At 33.4% G+C, this 20,094-nt stretch overlaps 1 protein-coding gene across 1 annotated transcript; it reads left to right on the top strand.

Annotated features, from left to right (window-relative positions):
- The first annotated feature begins 8,155 nt into the window (after window positions 1-8,155).
- Window positions 8,156-8,934, top strand: LOC126740752 (heat shock protein 27-like). Its single transcript, XM_050446913.1, has one exon. The coding sequence runs from the start codon at window positions 8,231-8,233 to the stop codon at window positions 8,744-8,746; it is 516 nt and encodes a 171-aa protein (XP_050302870.1). The 5' UTR covers window positions 8,156-8,230; the 3' UTR covers window positions 8,747-8,934.
- The last annotated feature ends 11,160 nt before the right edge of the window (window positions 8,935-20,094 follow it).

Below are 20,094 nucleotides of genomic sequence, written 5' to 3'. Positions count from 1 at the left end.
GGTCACGAAATTTTATACAGTATTTGCGCATCTTTTCCCTTTTCAATCAACGATACTACGGAACAAAAGACCACCGGATTTTCTCCAGTTTATTTATGTCCGGCGTAAGCGGTAATATACCAGACATTAAAACATTGATCGAATCTATCCCAAATCTCGACGTACCTAAAAGTTTCGAAAATGATCGGCAACTGGCGTACTCACGTATTAGGAAACAAGCCGACGACACAAAAATTTTGTTTGATAAAACCAGACGATCTAATAAAATTATTAATATTGGCGATTTAGTATTTCACCCATCGGGAAGTAGCTAGATAATAAGTATGAAGGCCCGTTTGAGGTTATAAAAGTATTGCCAAACGAAAGGTTCGAATTAAAGAATCTAACTACAAACAGAAAATGCACTGTTGCCAAAGTCATGATTAGAATTTGGCCTGGTGAATTCTCCGAGATATAAAATTTATATTTTCAGGTATAAAATTGTTTATTGGAATGTAGAAGTGAGAGCGATTGTAAATATTTATTTCAAAATATTTTTGTTTATTTTTTTACAGTTTCAACGAATGAAAAAAAACTGCGGAAACGCTTTGCAAATATAGTTTGTTGAAAGCGATAATTGTTTAAAATTTGGCGAATTTATGCTTCGACTTATAACGCTTTGCAAACATAGTTTGTTGAAAGCCATAGTTGTTTAAAATTCGGCGATGTTATGCTTCGACTTCTAGTTAACGCTTTGCAAACATAGTTTGTTGAAAGCCATGTTTGCTAAAAATTCTGCAATTTTATTCTTCGACTTATAGTTAACGCTTTGCAAACATAGTTTGTTGAAAGCCATGTTTGCTAAAAATTATGCGATTTTATGCTTTGACTTAAGAGTCAACGCTTTGCAAACATAGTTAGTTTGTTGAAAGCCATATTTGCTAAAAATCTACGATGTTACACTTCGACTATAATAACACTTTGGAAACGAATAATAGGTTGTTGAAAGCCACGAGTTTTACAGAGTATTTTCTACGATATTGTTTAATGCTGTACAAGCAGCTGGGTTTGTTGAAATTTTTTTTTGTCAAATTGATATTGGTCAAATGTTTACACTACGCTCTCATTTCATCGACATTTAAAATGACGATTTGGCAAAATTCTGCTTTTGGTTTTCTGCTGTTACAGATTGCTGCCGAAGTTGTTGTCTCTTTGGCATATGTCAATTCGAGAGCGAATTGAAGTGTCAGGTTGGCCGTGTAAGAAGTACCGACGTGATGACGACGCGACGCTAGGTCATCATCATAGATCGTCGCCCCAATATTTATGCTTTGGGATACTTATGTCGGCGGGGCAATAACTTATTATAAGTTATTTGTTAATTAATAGCTATAGTTTATTACTAGTGACCTAAGAGTTATTTTTCTTTAGAATTTAAGTTATGGTTACGTTAGTGTTTTTACACTTTTTAGTATGATCATGATGTTTACTTTTTGGGACAGAACTGATTTAGAAGGGACTCGCTCTTTGCCTTTCTTTAGGAAAGCATGTATTTTGTTGTTCGTAACGTCGCAGTTTTATTATTAATATAATTTTTAATTTAATTATTGAGTTTTCTTACAAGTATATGTAGACGTATGTAAGTTTTAATGGGGTTTGATATTTTTCTATGCAAGAGTAAACTACCTTTAGGACACTATTTATTTAAATTTGTTATATTATACAGGGTGTTTCAGAACTATGGGATCAAACTTCTGGGGGTTGTTCAGTGCAATAGAAGAATCCATTTGAGTATAGGAACCCATGTCCGGAAATGCGTCACTACGCCCCTAAGACGCGTTAAAATTTATAAAAAACATTAATTACCTAAATAGGATCTGCTGCATTTATTTTTACCTTTTGTACATAATACCATAACAACAATTGTTTAAAATCAACGCTTATCAATGTCAATTCTCAATATCATGTTTAAACATTTTATAGCTTACAATTTCTTGCATCATTTCCTCAACATTTATCGCTAACAACATCCTCAACATTTATTGCTAATGGAAAACTTTACCAATCAAGAATTGGCGGATATGCATTTGGCATACGGAGCAACAAACTGCAATGCACGAGCAGCATCGCGGTTGTATCATGAACGTTATCCCGAACGACAGCATCCTGGATACAAAAAGTTTATTGCGGTTCTTCGGCGGCTCGCTGAGACAGGCATGTTTAAGACCAAGATGCATAATACTGGTGTTGCTTGAACCGTAAGAACGGTCGAATTTGAAAAAGAGGTGCTTCAGCGAGTTGCGGATGAACCATCAAATAGCACTCGTGACGTCGCTAAGAATATGAATACGAGTAACGCTTCTGTCTGACGGGTACCACACGAGCAACAACTCCATCCTTACCACTTCCAGAAAGTTCAAGGTATGACTGCAGCTGATTATCATCCTAGAGTTCAATTTTGTCGATGGCTTGTGGATCACATCATTGCACAACCAAATTTTTTATGATATGTTTTGTGGACCGATGAAGCCTCTTTCACAAGAGACGGTATTTTTAATAGTAGAAATAGCCATGTTTGGGACGAAGAAAATCCTTATGCAATTTTTCCAAGAACACATCAGAATCGTTGGTCTGTCAGGATTTGAAATCATTGAAAACGAGGATCACATTTTTATTGTAGTCCGCCGAAATCATGTGCGGTGTTTAAATCGGTGTATTGAGGTTGGAGGAAGACATTTTGAACAATTGTTGTGGTATCATATACAAAAGGTAAAAATAAATGCATCAGATCCTATTTAGGTAAATGCGTCTTAGGGCCGTAGTGGCGTAGCGACACATTTCCGGACATGGGTTCCTATACTTAAATGGATTCTACTGTTGCACTGAACAACCCCTAGAAGTTTGATTCCATATTTCTGAAACACCCTGTATTGAATTCTCGTCACTCAAGATATCTAAGTTTTAATTTTGATAGATATTGATATAGGATGTGTTATTAAAATAATACGATTTTTATTTTTGCTATTATTTTTCAAATACGTCCTTACGATGCCATTCGATAAACAACTGGTTTGTATCAAAGTAATAGTCGATTCAAATAGCTTTCTTAGTTTTCAGTTCCTCTAATATCCTTGAACGGGTTAAGCTTCATTTTAATAGAACCCTACAGAAAAAAACCAAACCTTAGAAGCCACTCTATAAAAGAACCATTGCGACGACCCTATTTATCTCGAAACTTTTTATTGAGGCATCTTCTTACAGGTGCAGCATTATAGATCGGAAAAGTGATCAGAATTGTGGATTGAACTCCTACAACAAATGAAAAAATATGCTCTAAACATTTTGAGTCAGCCTTCTTTTACCAATCTGAAAATCGAAGGCGTTAACGAAATTTGGCAGTTCCTACAATTTCTCCTGAATTTCCCAAATATTTGCAAACAAAACAGGCATGAAGATATTTATTATGTAAATTATATACCATTCTATAAAGAATTACATTATGATGTCTAGGTACTGTCAACTAGATAATTTTCACGGGGAATATTGATTATGATAATTAATATAAACCTATTAGGGGACCTTTAATTCGTATAGATTATTACCTTCTGAAGGGGAAGACTTTTGAAGCCTGTTTGGTATTTTCTCAAGGTTTGTCTGTTTATGTTTTAGCCTTATATAGATATCCATTAAAAAAGCAGATATATTTTTGGAAAAACTAGAAATATTAATATGTAGCTTGCCTATAGACTATGACAAAGTATTGCTATGTGGTGACTTATGACGGTATAAAAATGTGCTCTATCAGATATCTACATATGGGTAAGTTTTAATGAATAATTGAAAAATAATGGCTACCTAAAAAACCTTTTTACATCAATGAACTTAAACATGCACGTGGATCAGCCAACTCGTTTTGCAGTTTCATCTTCTTTAATAGATTATTTCTGTTCTAATCTTTATCAGCCCAATATCTATTACAAAATTGTTAATACTGGGTCCCAAACAGCATCGTACGTCCTAGGTACGTAATTTTTATGTCATATGTATGTCTATACGTTTTACTATTGTTGTAAAAAGAACGTATTTAGTACGTACTTTTGGATACGTGGTTCGTACGTACATTAGTTACGTCTCGCGGACGTACATATATGTACATATAATTATAAAAGAATAAAAAAACATGTAAATTTTTGTTAATACACAAAACTATATGCCGAGAAAGAATTTTTTTCAAATATACGTATAAAAAAAAACGATTTTCATGTTTTTTTTACTTTGAGAGAAAAAGTCAACGAATCCGGTATAAATTAGACAACTGTCAAATCGAGATTCCCTCTTTCCAAAGGACTATAATTCGACACCCTATAAATTTAATTAATAAAATAAAATATCCACTTTCGTCTTATACTGACAAATTTTAAACTACATGACATTATTTAAAAGCTTTGAGCACAGTATAAAAATTAAAAAAAAACACATCTCAGAAAATAACATATCACAAAATTACTACAGACTGACTCATCACAGCTTACCACTCCTGATCAAATTTGTAAGTTTCTTTTTAAAACAGGGACAGCTTAATGTTTTAAGATTCTCAGGTATTTTGTTATATAAAGTAGCTGTCTGATATATGAAATACGACTTGAAAAACTGTGTATTATGCCTGGGAATATTCAAACTATTTTTTCCCCTGATATTTACTTTATGGCATTCACCACGTAGCTTAAAAAAATATGCTAAATAATTTGGTAATAATTGGTAATATGCTAAATAACTGAGATAGTGATCTTATGCACTATAGAACCCATATGCACTAATTGCCGTTGCTTTATGTTGGTTTTGAAAAATCCACAACATGCTGACTGATATGCTCTCTAAGAGGCACATATCTGACATATCTGGCACAGCTGTTTTGAATTTTTGTACTTTAAATTGATTATAATCTGTGAGATATGGTTTATAGACAGTGTCTAGGTAATTGAGAATTGAAAGAATTAGAGACTCTGAGACTCTGTAAGTCTTTTTTTGTTTTCTTCTAGGAGGATGTATTTGTATTCGTGAATTGATTTTAATTTAAAATAGGCCTGTCTACATACATTATTAATATGAAAATCAAATTTCAATGGTTTGTCCATGTATAACCCAAGATTCTTTACTTTTTCCTGTCAATCAACCATACTCCCATACATGTTAATGTATACCAAGATTATCATTTTCTATATTGATTTTAGGAAATAAAATTGCTTGTGCTTTTTGAGGCTTAATCAACAAAGAGTTATGAATGCTCCGCCCAATTAAAAATGTTTTTCAAGTCATCATTGATTTTTGTAATCGCTCTGAACAGATCTTTAGGTTCACTTAAAGGGAGATATATCTGAATATCATCAGCATACATATGGTACAGGCGATTATTTATAAAATTTTCAATATCAGAAAACTGAAAACAAAAGAGGTCCAAGAATGGAGCCCTGAGGTACCCCCGTCTCCACCAGCTGACAATTGGACATAAGCAGATTACCCAGTTCATCATGTAGGCGAACAGCCTGGCTTCTCTTTGTTAAGTAACTCTCAAAAAAACTATTATACTCGATATTGTGAAATTTTAATTTTGCCAGTAGAAGATCTATATTGAGTGAATCAAAGGCTTTTCACATATCAATTAAGACAGTGGGGCAGAAACCACCCTTATGAATAGTTTGAGTGATGTCACTTGCAATTTTAAACAAAGCAGTAGAGCAGCTATAACCCTGACGGAACCCAGATTGGATATATATATCATTATGAGTTATCAGCATAAATTTGAAAGTTTCACTAGCAAAGTTATTATTGTGAAAATTGATTAGTAAGTTTTGATCTATGGTGGTTTTAGGGATACTCCTTAAGAACGCTCTATTAATTAGATCTGGATTAATTAAATTTGGAGGCAAGTTAGACGGTGTTTTTTTGAAAATTTTATGTTTTTTTATTTTGTCCCAGAACTCTTTGCTATTAATTTTATTATTGAAAGAAGCTTGCGAAGAGAAAAAGGCTTTTTTTCTGGTTTAATTGCAGATGATAAAAAGTTTTTAAGATCTAAATAATACATTTTTTCTGAGAGGTGGGGGAGTTTTTAAACTGTCTGTAGGCTCTATTTTTTAAATGAATCATTTTTTTAAGGTTGAAAGTTAACCATCCAGGTCTAGATTTACCTCTCTTTTTCTTTTGAATTGGACAATGTTTATTAAAAATTGAGAGAATAGTGTTATTAAAAAATTGTACCTTACAGTCGGTATCATCAGTAGTGTGGAGAGGATGCCAGTCAGCTTGTTAAAGGCCTTCTTCAACCTGATTGAAATTGTAACATAAGTTGCTTAAGTTACGATATTCTAACTCTATTTGTGGGAGCCTCGGAGTGGCTATGTCAAAATGGAAATTATAATTTAATTATGGATTAATTGACATGCTGATCTGATCGAAAAGTATAATTAGGTATAGGATTTTCAAATTGAAATATTTGTCATAATAATCAATATTATAAAGAAATATAAATATCAAAATTATCAAGATGGGTCGCGAAAGCAACCCAGTGTTTCTGTTGCCCCCACTGACTGTCAAATAAGTAATTGGCAATATGAGGGAGTTGACACTGTTGACAGTGTTTAAGACAAATAACAGATGCGAGAATGAATGCCCTGCTTTCACTTGGTTTAGCAATATTGGCGTGATGGCGTGGGTTGTCCCTTTGTGATAAAAGTTTAAACACCTGTGATTTATCAAAATTCGACTTATAGTAATATTTTGAACTATCGATATATTTGAACTTAGTTTTACCGTTGACTTAGTGATAGGAAGGATCTACTACGATCTAGCCCAATTCATGGTAAGTAAGAGCATATTTATTTATTTTAGTAGTAATGAATTACTTATTTGATAATTTGCTTATTTTAAATTATAATTTTAAGGTGCAAAACTACAAGACGTAAGGATTGAAAGTACAAAGGAAATTGAAGATTGTATTCACAATAGTTGCGAAGAACAAATGTTTTTTTTGTATTTTATTAAAGGTTTATTATTTTCTGTTTTGTTTTGAATTTTTATATAATCAATATATTTGTAGTTTTTATAAATCAGTCATTTTTTCTCCCAATTACATTTTACCACACAAAAAAAGAGTCATGTAAACATACTAAACACGTCATATTATGTACTTGACGTAAAATGTCCTAAAAGTACGTACCTATAACGTAGAATCCTGCGGAAAGTGGACGCTCTATATACGTCTATAGAACGTAATACGTCTTTTGGGGTACGTACTGTGTACCTATATTATGTCATGGAGTACGCACAAAATACGTCTTTAATACGTATGTGTGCTGTTTGGGTTTGTCTGACCACGAGACCGTTCTTGGTTATGCGGATTTCAGTGTAAAACGAAAGTCCAGTGCTAGACTAGGTATAGAAACTGGTCATTTTGCTCAGGTTTCAAGCGATTTAAAAGCTGACAATCAAAATTCATTTTACTGTACTATATTAGAAACCATCCCTAACTTTTTTTCCAAATGTGTAGGTATGTTTTGTGATAGCTCGTGGGAAAGGGAATAAAAAAAGAAATATGACCCACTATCTACTTTTGTATTTTGAAAAAGAATCCCACAGTTTTGTGAAGTAGACAAAACTGAAGAAGACACCAACGAATTAAGTTTTTGTTACATGTATATATCTTCAAATCACTTCTTTTCTGCAGATCGGCACATTCTTGGGAACAAAACAAACTAACATAACCTGAAAATAATAAGTTTCGTACGTCAATAGCAGTGTTGCCATCTGGCAACTCCAGTCCTTCATGAAAGAAATCAAAAAAGCTTAAATTATTTATTTATTAAAAAGTATTAAAAAGTATAGTTTGGTGACGAATCACGCCGAGTTTAGTTCTTTTCATTTTAATAAGTATACCTTTTCTATTTATAAATTTGTTAAAAAATTTATTAAAATGCGTGGTGCTTTTGAAAAAAAAGCTGCCGTTTGTATATATTTTTTTCTTCATTTTGTATTCTATTTATTACAAACAAGCATGCAATGAGTGGGTTTTTTCCGTTGAAATAATAAAACTCGATTACTTCCCGTTCCGACCCCATTCTATTCGCGACGTTTCTAGACGTTTGCGCCGAAATATAAATACAGGCGCCACGAATTTCTGGCTTCAGACTTTACTTCGCAAGCTGAAAGTAATATAAGCGAAAGTGGTAACAAATAATACTCTTAAAGCGACAAAATGGCTCTAGTTCCAATGATGTTAGACGATTTATTCGATGTCGTGCCTCATAGGAATTGGCTGTTGAATACTGATAATATGTTGCAGCCCTTTAGAAGGGTGTTAAGTGAGTTGCAACCTTTGGAACAGGACGCATCTATCACTATGGATAAGGACAAATTCTTAGCTAACATCGATGTTCAACAGTTCAAACCAGATGAAATTAGTGTGCGACTGGAAGATAATAATACAGTGGTAGTCGAAGGCAAACACGAAGAGAAGCCCGACGAACATGGTTTTATATCCAGGCACTTTGTGAGAAAGTATGTGCTGCCCGAAGGCTGTGACGTCAAGAATATACAGTCCAAACTATCCAGTGATGGAGTCCTGAGTATTACTGCGCCGAAAAAGCCAGAGGGTAAGAAGATTGAGAGTAAACAGATTCCGATTTCGCTGACGGGACCGATTAAAAAAATCCAGAAGAAGATTAGCAGAAAAAATCCCAAAGAGAAGAAATTATCAATTGGAAAGGCGTAAAGAGGAGACGGGTCTCGTATTAATAATTATTATGTAGTTTTTTAATAAGCATTTTTGTAAACTTGTTATAAAGTTACACATATATGTATATTAGAATTATGTATTTATTATTTATTTAATCTTATGATATATCCAGTGTTCATTTGTTAAGAATGCATATTTATTAAATTACTTTTTATTATTGTAAATCGTTTTTTTTTGTTACTTATTACGTCTTTAGTAGACATACTCCAAGTTTCACACGCTCAGAATTTCTTATGTCAAAAAAGTGAATAGTGTTAAATATCTTATATATAAATAGGGTGGTGCCTAGCTGGCTATAGCGAATCCCGTATAAATTATGATATTTTCAAATATTGGCTCCAATATATATTTTACGGAAAAACTGTATTAGACTTTTTTAAAGGTGCCAATAAGATAAGCCACCATACAAAATTTCATGACTTTTCATGAAGTGATTTTATAAATAAATGCAACCAACTACTTACATGCAACAAACAAAAAAGAAAGAAAAACTAAATAAACAAAAAAGTATTTAAAATAAATGCAAAAAAATGCAAAAATGCAACAGGAATAGGAGCCTAAGTTTGATGTGCGTGACATCATCGGCTGTTCCATTGCCGCCGGTATGAATAATAATAAACAATATTGTGCTGATCCATAGTAAAGAATAAGTGTTATTTAAGCAGATTTAGGTTTATGTGTGAGATCGCTTACGTGTTAGATATTATTATTAATTCGACCGTTCTCGTTCAGAGAGTTAAGTTGACTTTTGTATCCCTACATTATAAAATAAAAACTTTTAAATAAAATATAATATATCATTATAAACTATATAAAAACCGTGTTTTTATAATAATTGCCATCTTTAAAGTCTTTTAAATTTTGATAACGCACATCTTTATAAATAACTCGTTTGGTCGGAAAAAAATTCGTTTGGTGAAAGGTGCGGCGACCTCCTTGCTTATTTATAGTGTAATTTGATCGGTCTCATCCCAAATATTTTTTCAAAAAAATGTGCCAATAACTTATGACCAAAAATACCCGCCTAAATATTTACCTTTTGAGAGTACTGGGTCCTTGTAAGAACATATCTGTGTTCGTTTTCTTTACTACAATAACGAACATTTTAAATATTTGGCTCGTTATAAATATTTGGCTCGGTAAAGGTGCATTCATTCGTAAAACAAATAATTAAAATAGTAAAAAGTCCCTTCGGAATTTATCGTCTTTCCTTAGTTCCTGATCTTTTTGATACTTAAAGGAATAGTAGTTGTATTTTTTTAGTGTGCGCAATATTGTACTATGATCTTTTCCTACAACTTCTGCAAGAGTTCTGCTATTAATTCCTTTTTCAGCATGAAATGACATGTCAAAATCTCAATTATTTTCTTGTCTTGCCGTGAGTATTTGCATTTACGAATTACTGTACTCTTAGTCTCAAAGTTATTAACAATATCCTGAACTGTTGTTTTACTTGGAAAATGCCTATCAGGGAAATTCACAGAGAACATTTTGGAGACCTTTTGTAAACTATTCCCCAAGTAGTACAACTTAATCATAGTTTCTTGATTAGTCTAATAATAATTATTCATACTGACCACTTCATAAATAGATGGCAACACTTGTTGCGTTTTTTTATTTTTATTCGTAATGACCGTTATACTTTAATATTCTTGGTTGCAACGTCGCATATAATGTGTTGCGTCATTATTACGTCTTGACATGCCAGACAAAAAGCATGTAATTATTAATCATTATTTTCTATACCTTTTATAGTATTTTGTTTCTTTGAGTTTAGTAAGGAGAAGTAATTAATAAACAAACTGTACATAAATTCAAAAGGTGTATCCAATTTACCGGTTATCATCATTTTGAACTAGCAATATTAAACTACAGGAAAACGAAAAGCTCCAAACTAATATGTCAGCAACGTAATCTTCAACAACACTGACATAATATTTTGATAATTTGGTTGGTGTTTTCAGATTTTAGTTCTCAGTTTTTTTAAATAAATTCTAAATCACTTACTAAATTTGGTATAGTGGGTATCTTACTCGCACCTTTAAAAAAGTCTAATACAGTTTTTCTGTAAAATATACAGGAAAGCCAATATTTCAAACTATCATAATTTATATGAGATTTTCTATGGCCAGCTTGGCAATGCCCCATCCGGTATAATACAATGTAGTACAGGGCTATTCCTTATATTTAGACAGAGCCTAGCGTTTTAAGAGTGTCTTAAAAAAAACTTTGCAGTTTTGGATTACTCTTACAAGTTTATACATTTTTCATGTTGCATGTGCTATACCTAAGTCCAAGCGTTTTGGAGTTATTCTCATTCAAAATTTGAAAATTGAAAAAAGGTCATGAAAAAAAGGAATATAAAAATAATTTTTGAAACGTTTTATTCTTTCGAAAACAAAGCTTCGCAAACTTAAAAATAATTTTATTTCATTATTTTATTAAATTTCAGCAAATGTTCGAATAGTGCTCCGTTAATACTCTGACAATAGCCTAATCGATCTACAAATTCGTACTGCACATTTCGGACCAGTAACCACTTCGGTCATTATTCGACGTGTTTCTTGATGGATGTATTGTTTTAAATCTTCCTTTAAGGTATCCCCATAAAAAAGTCTAGTGGTGTTAGATCGGGTGATCTTGGTGGCGACTCAATAACACCGCTCCTTCCAATCCACCTGTTTGGGAAAGGGTCGTGCAAATAAGTTGGGGAGGAGCGCCATCTTGTTGGAAGCACATGTTCTGATGTAACAAATCTGAGCGTTTTATCTCGGAGAAAAAGGATAGCCAGAGCTGGAACAAGTTCCTCTTCTAGAAAACTCAGATATCTCTCACCTTTTATATTTTCCTCCAAGAAGAAAGGCCTGTTAATAATGTCACTAAGCATGCCAGCCCACACGTTTATTTTTCGATTGAATTATGTATGTCCTTCCCTCATCCAGTGTGGATTTATATCGGACCAGTACCGATAGTTCTGGATATTTACGCCTATATAATGGTCATTCAAGCAGAAAGTGGCTTCATCGGATTTTTTTTTATTTTTCACTAAATTTGGATTCTCTAAACACATTTCTTTAAACACATATTTCATACAAAATTCAAGGCGCCTCTCAAAGTCTTCTTCCAAGAATTCTTGATAAATTGCATCTTATAAGGAAAGTATTTATTCGTATGTAGTATTTTAGGAGCACTTGTTTTTCCAATATCCATGTCCTTTGCTAGCTGCCTTGATGCTACATGCTGAATATCTTGAACCACCAATTAAAATTCTGCTTACTTGCATCAACTTGAGGACGACCAAATCTAGGAACATTTCTTACATGACAGAATTGATTATATTTCTGCTCAATCTTGCTCACTCTTGTTCCATAAAAAAAAAGAAAGAGATACCTTGAAGGGTTAAACGTAACTTAGGTTAAACGTAAGTTAAACGAAGGTTAAACGTAAGTTAAGAGTTATATAAAATAAAGCAAGACTATTATTAACATACTTCACCTTTTCCCATATTCAGCGTGTTTTGTGGGTGGGAAGGGGTGATCAAGTTACCACAGCAGGAAGACAATTGTGATGTCAATTACTTATTTATCATAACTGTATTCTCAGTTGTAAAATATTTACCAATTACTGACTTATGAACTTAAAGATAAAGTGAATAATTTTATGCAGGACTCAAGATGTGAATTGTAACAATGATTATTACTCCCAGGATACTTATGCGCGGTTTACATAGATTTTAAGCTATAGATAATAAACAATATTGTAGTTACTTGAATTAATATGTTATGTTGTGTTGTTAACTTTATAAGGTTATCGTATATGATTTATTGAAAAAGCACTATTTATTCTATTCATTAATTCCTGTAAATTACTGTAGTTTGTTTTTTGTGATATTGTTGTCCGCAAAATAAAGAGTAAAATACAGCTTACTCAGTAGCCATCCAACCATCGATTAGTAAGTACAGGTCAGTCCAGGATGCAGAACATATCAGCATCAGGACATCTTATTAGGTACGTTTGATCAAATCGCATGGTAGTGGAGAAAGTATAACAAAGATAAGGTACAACAAAGATGAAGAAGTGAAGGTACGGGAAATAGTAGTAGACTAAAGGCTTAGGAATTGATTGCCTGAAAACAAGACCTTATTTGATGATGAACTCATTGATGTTAGGTAGCCATAAAGTACTCAGTTTACATTAAGATGACGTAAGAAATGGGTTTGTACCCTTTTAAATTATCAATGACTACATTAAGAGAAGAAAGTGAAATAGACGGAAAAAACCAAAATGTAGAAACTTACCGGTAAGGAAGGTTATATAAATCCAAAATCCAATCTAACCTATTCCCCTACAAAAAGGAAATCCGGAAATCTATTCGGATATCGCGAACAAGATCCGTTTAGGCATTCAGCCTTATAAGCCTTATTTCACACACGGTCTTAACAGGACAAAAAAATAAAGATCGAGTGACAAGCAACAATTCATTTCATTGGTCCGTCCGTCAATGGTAGGCCGATGGTCTAAGCGCAGTCGCTTAGGGTTCGCGTCCAATCAGTATTGGACTATCTTGTTTAATTTGTTCGCCCTTGGTTGGGGTTCACTGAGGGGAACTGCTTTTGTTTTGAAACTCCGTTTTTTGCCTGCTTCCTTCCATATCGTCATGTGGAGTGCTTTCCAGGTTTTTTTTATATGTCCTCACACCATCGCTATGGTGTGAGGACATAGCGATGGTGTGGGGTGGGACTCTTCTGTTTCAGGGCACAATCGCGTTCGGAAGTTACCTCTCCAGACTGCTACAGGTTTTACGGAAAACCAGTCTCTTTCAGCATCAAAGCCTCAAGATTTCGGACAAACTTCACTTTAAATTGATAGCTATCAAACCAGTTCCAAACCAGAGAACAACAACCCATTCGAATAACTTCTTCATCTGCAACTACAATTGACTTTTTCTGTACAAATTTTGATGACGTTTTATGCACAGTACTCCCATCTGGTATTTCCGACCATGAAGTTATTCTTGCTAAAATGCCAAATAATACTGTATTATCTTCATCTCATTATATGGGAAGAATTTTCAGCAGGAGAAATTTCAATGCTTTTTCTGCTGCTACAGCTTCGGTAAATTGGAATGCACTTGAAACGGCTTCTGACCCACTTACTTTATTTTTTCAAGTTCTGTGTTATAAGATCAATCAGTGCTTTCCTAAAATGAGGCTTAAAACTAAGAAACGAAAACCATGGGTTACAAGAGGCCTTAGAATTTCTGCTAAAAACCTCCGTTTTTTGACTAAATTGTGCAAATATACCACAAATGAAAATATCCTTGTATATCATCAGAAATACCGTAGTCTGTACAGAAAGACAATTAAAGCAGCAAAATCTAATTATTATAGGGATCGCTTAAATATGTCATCAAATAGGCAGAGAGAGTGTTGGTCGATTATTAATGATTTTAGACATTGCCATAGAAAAGTATCGGAACCGGAGTTAAGACCTGACATTTTAAACGACTATTATTGTGATATACCTAATATCTTGCTCAAGGGCATTCGTAGTAACATTTTTCTTTCATCCTGTCGAACTTACCGAAGTAAAAAATGAAAACAAACGCCTAAAAAACCATAAATCATCTGGAGCTGATGGGATATCTTCGAGGTTGTTACTCTTTTTGCGTGATTCAGCCTTAAATGCTTTAGTTTCTGCCATAAACAATTCTTTACATAATGGCATTTTTCCTTCATGTTTAAAAGAGGCAGTGGTTATCCCTCTTCATAAGGGTGGAGATTTGGATCAGCCTTGTAATTTCCGTCCCATTTCTATTTTGTCTACCCTCTCTAAGATAGTTGAAAAACTTGCAAAAAGCAGAATTTTGTCCTTTTTACATCATAATGGCATTTTGTCTGCAAATCAGTTTGGATTTCAAGCCGGTAAAGGGACTCATGATGCTGTTTTTAGCTTGTTGGAGACCGTCTATGTGTCCTTGAATTCTGGAGAGTCATCGGCGGCAGTGTTTTGTGATCTATCCAAAGCATTTCACTGTGTAGATCATGGAATACTGTTATCTAAGCTCGATAAATATGGTTTTAGAGGCGTAGCGTTGCGATGGCTTGAGTCCTATCTATCAAATCGTACTCAGAAGGTTACAGTGTCTGGGCGTTTGTCTGCTCCTAGATCCCTAAAATGCGGCGTTCCCCAGGGTTCAGCGTTGGGACCACTGTTATTTTTGACTGTGGATGACTTGAGTTCATTGAAACTGCAGGGCAAGGTGGTTCAGTTTGCTGATGATACCACCATACTATGGAGCCATAAAAATTCTGATTATATTAAGACTTGTATCCTTGAAGACCTTCAGATTTTATCAGGGTGGTGTGCTTCTAACAGGCTCGTGTTTAATGTAAGAAAGACGTCTATTATGGGGTTTAAGTGCGATGTTCAGGGTCTGATGTTTGACGAAAATTCCCTCTTGCAGAATAAAGAGTGCTGCAAGTTCCTAGGAATTACCATTGATGGTCGCCTTCGGTTTGAAGATCATATTTTACATTTAGCTGGGAAATTATCTTCTGGATGTTTTGCAATAAGAATGGCAAAACAAGAGCTGGGAGGGGTGGTTGCACGTGCAGTGTACTTTTCACTTATTGAATCTCATATTCGGTATGGCTTGCCTTTTTGGGGTTTAACCAATAAGGGGCTACTTAACATTATCTTTGTTATTCAAAAAAAAGCAGTTAGATACCTGTGTTCTGCTAAGTTAAGAGATTCTTGCAAACCCCTCTTTATTTCTGAAAAAATCCTCTTTCTCTCTGAAAAAACTCTTTTTTCACTCTTTATCTTAGAAACAGCTGCTCTTATTCACAAAATTCCCAAACTACCCTCTGACACTGGCCATTTGACTTGTCGTGTAAATGATGTTCCCCTACCTATTCCTACGTCTTCCCTTACCAAAAACTCATTAAGTTACATAAGTAAAAAAATTTACAATCATGTTCCTCTGTGACATATATCGGATGTTAAGAAATTTAAAAGAGAATTAAAGTCGCTTTTATTGGCTAAGGCATATTATAACCAGGATGACTTTTTTAATGATAGGTTTTAACCTTGGACATGTTGGAAAGTTTTCTTTTTTTCCTTTTTTCTTCTCTAGTTTTTTCAACAAGTTTACCTTTATTTAGTAATTGATTGTTTTATTTAGTTATCTTTAACACAGCATAAAGAAACCAGCAGTCGCACTCCGCTCGAAAATGTAAGCGAACTAATAGCATCCTCAGCCATGCCGCAGCCATGTTCTCCGGATGCCGAGCTCACTGTTTATCGAACTGTGTTCATAGGTGTATCGCCTAGTTCAGCGCCGTACTTAGTGACTATTTTGATTGTTTGATTTTGATTTTGGCGTTTTTACAACATTTTCAATATCGTCGTTGTTAGATGTAGAAATGCGATGTTTATTTTTGTTTAAATATTTTGTTAATGCATGAACTTTATTAATATTAAAAAATAAATATTTGTAATATGTAGGTATTTTTATTTTACAAGATAATAATATCTAAAAAAATGTTTAAGTCCGGCTCTAGCCAAGGCAAAAGCCGCGTGGACCGTAGCGAGTGTCAGCGGCATCCCTACTATAAGCAAATATGCCGCGCCTGCATTAGTACACATGCACCGAACTCGCTTATTCAAGCCAATGTATTTTTATTGAAGTGCGACTGCTGGTTTCTCTATGCTGTGTCTTTAATTCAAGTATGTTCAAAAAGTTTTGTCTTCTTGTGTTTGATTTTGTTCATTGTTTTGTCAATTTTTGAAATTGTATTTGTGTTTTGTTTTTTTAGCTTGTAGGATGCTTGTACACAAGATTAGTCTTACGTAATATAGCACATTTCTTTCTTTCTTTCTTTCTTTCTTTCTTTCTTTCTTTCTTTCTTTCTTTCTTTCTTTCTTTCTTTCTTTCATTCAGATGTATCACCTGAACGAATTCGTTCCGCAAAGAGTACATAAAGGTAAACCCACACCTGCATAACACAAAGCACAGATGTGATCGGTCGAATCATTAAAACAGATTGGATATTATTTTCACTGTAATATCTATATTTGTTTTGTCGATATATTGGAATACACGTTTATCCTAGAGTTGTAAATATAGAAGATTCATTTATATTGATTAGTATTCTTTTAGGAAATAGTTTCATTGACTTGACTTCACCAAGCCTCCAACGAATACCCTGAATAATATTCGTCACTACCGAAATTCCAATAGACTACCCAAAATGATAAGAACTTAAAAATTATATTGTGGAAGTTTTGTTGTCTAAAAAAACCGTAACACTATCGATTGCTATATTGGAGGATAATTGGGGTATTTTTTTTTAAATAACTCATGAACTTCCTGATGCGTTCTACCTCGATAGCCAATCATCATCAAGATTTCAATGCGCTGTGGCCTCAGGAAGCCGCAGCCGCATATTAATGTAATTTAGTGTTAAAAAAACGAAAATAAAATTAAAAGCTAGTGAATAGCTTTAAAAGCTTGGACGTAGGTATAGCACATGCTACATGAAAAATGTTTAGAATTGTAAGAACAATCCAAAAATGCAATAAAAAATTGGGGTGCAATTTGAAAAAAAAAAATTTCAGAATTTTTTTTTGCAACATAATTTGCGCCGAAAAAAAATAAAATCTTCGAATTCTAGCGATTAAAAGAAAACTACGAGATATTGAAGTTATTCCTTGCTTTATGACAACCCTGTAGTAGGTTAATGTTTGATTTAGCTGCTCTCCAAATATTTAAATAAATTGTAATAATTTAGAAAAAAGAATAAAATAATTGTTTAACCAAATCCTCGTTACTATGACATTGGTCGTTAATAATAGAACAAATAAATTTATTTGCCGTGCTGTCACTGTTAATAATTTTCTTGTAACGTATCTTTTGAATACGTGCTATACAAAAGAAGAACAGGTTGAAATTATTAGGCTATTTTACAAAAACCACAATAATATAGCGGGTTGGGAAGGGCGGGAAGACTTTTCTCGACAAATGAATTTATTTCCATTCCAACCCGCTATATTATAGCCACTCCACTTCACGAATGGACAACATAATGTTTGAATGGCCAACCAGATCGCCATATTTAACTCATCATGATTACTTTTTATGGGGATACTTAAAACGCCAGGAAATTTTAAACATTACTTCAGATGTCATTGACAACGTTTTAAAAAAATGTTTAAATCGCCTTGGTATTGTCAGGTTGTTAACGGTGCTCAATTCGAACATTTAATTTAGATAGGTATTTCTCTAATTTTACATTTTATTATCATTTTTCGTTTAAAATTAAATATGTAACCACTATTCATTTGTATCATATCCTTTGTAAAAAATGCGTTCTTTCAGATTCTGCCTTAAAAAATTGTGGTTTCCATTTAAAAAACATATTGATGACGTCATACCTTTTTTTTGAGTCACCCTGTATATTTAATTTCCACGTAGATACCAAATAATAAAATCGACGGATTCGGACATTTTTTTCAGAGAATATACCAATATTATATGGGAGCACCATTGATTTAAGGTAAATAATCCAAAATAGTAAAAATTTTATACAAATGTTTAAACTAATTTTTTTCGAATTTCCTTTAATATTAATTTGTGGCCCTGAACAAGACCGATTTAAAAGAAAGAGAATTTTATACCTTAAAATGTTGTTATACATTCTTGAAGTCATGGGTAGATAGAACTGCAGCTTCAGTTTTGGCTCTGGGTATATTCCTAATTGCATTGCGAATCCGGTTTTTCATATCTTCTCTCGTCGTAGGTTGACTCTGAAACACAATGTCCTTTATTCGATCTCATAAATAAAAATCAAGACAAATTAAATCTGATGATTGTGGAGGCCATGGAAGAAGAGTTTCTCTTCCAATCCATCGCTTTTGAAAAACTGCATTAATGTGATCTAGCACAGCAATCGTAAACTGTGCGGGGCAACCATCTAACTGCGAAAATATGTTTTGCCGCAATTCCAACAGCACATCTTCCAGTAACAACGGCAATTGATTGGTCAAAGACTTAAGAGGGATGTTGTCATTTAAGGATTGTTCGAAAAAGTATATCCCAATAATTCTGTTTCCCCTATATACCACACCACAACACACTTTTAAGCGACTTTGCTGCTGAACTTCACGCAACATTCATGTAGATTTTGTGCAGACCAGTAATGCATATTGTGCAGATTGACTCTATCATCTCTATTAAAGGTGACTTCATCGGTCCAAAGAATTTTGAATAAAAAATCTCTATTTTTCGGAATCATACACAACATCCAATGACAATAGTCCGGCAAAACGACATGATATGGGTGCATTCTAAAATTAATTAAAATTACTAGAAAAAGTTAAAAAAAGCTAAAAAATTATTATTAAATTAGTTAAAATAAGTAAATATATTGTGACAGTCATTTAAACATACCTATGGTCTTTTAAAATATTTTGATTAGTGGTTCGCGATATGCTAAACTCAAAGGACAATGCTCTTGTGCTAACATGAGGATGTTAGTTGCCGTTGAAATGTAGGCCGAAAACTACCATTGACTCGTAAGATAGCCACTAATCGGGGAAAAACTCTAACATCGCAAGGACACCGACTTGGATATCGAGCCGCGTATTTAAACTTCTTTTGCTATACTGCGACATTCCGAAGACAATCAAAATAAACTGCAAGCAAATCCACAGCGTTTTACGAACGATGAACGTTCGTAAAACGCATTATTACGACAAAAATTATACAGAAATAAGCGAAACTATTGACAATTTTAGATATATTTATGTTTTAATTAAATATTTGTTTTTTTGTTTTCACGGCGTCCTTTCATGACCTGGTAATTTGCCAAGAAAAATTAAGTATATGATTTTTGTATTAAATTTTCTTTGGCCTAAATTTTAGTTTAAGAATAAGATAGGTACGATAGACTTTTTCATGAAAAAAAATCATACCAATGCATTTAATTTTTTTGAGGAAATTTATCATTTCTGTCGGAAAGTTCAATAAAGCCTTCTCTCGGCAACATGTTAAACTAACAGAACTTCGAATACAGGTGAAAATTCTAGTATAATGACTTAAGAAGTTAGGAAGCAAAAAACAATTAAATGCTTAAGTAATCATGACATACAATGCATACACTAAGATAAAAAAAATACAGCAGACTAAATATTAGAATAATTACAGTAAATAATACTTTTGCATTATTATGTGTCAATAGAAACTTTTTTGAGCTAGGAATTTATTAAATATATAAAAGGCCTGTTTGACAAGTACGAGTAGAGCCTTTACTAAAATCTGA

This window comes from Anthonomus grandis, chromosome 9, assembly GCF_022605725.1.
Source record: "Anthonomus grandis grandis chromosome 9, icAntGran1.3, whole genome shotgun sequence".
Classification (NCBI taxonomy): domain Eukaryota; kingdom Metazoa; phylum Arthropoda; class Insecta; order Coleoptera; family Curculionidae; genus Anthonomus; species Anthonomus grandis.
The sequence above is the reverse complement of the archived record's forward strand: the minus strand, read 5'-3'. Positions and strand labels throughout refer to the sequence as shown.

Excerpts from the sequence above, each read along its gene's own strand:
- LOC126740752 (XM_050446913.1), top strand. The coding sequence starts at position 8,231 with ATGGCTCTAGTTCCAATGATGTTAGACGATTTATTCGATGTCGTGCCT.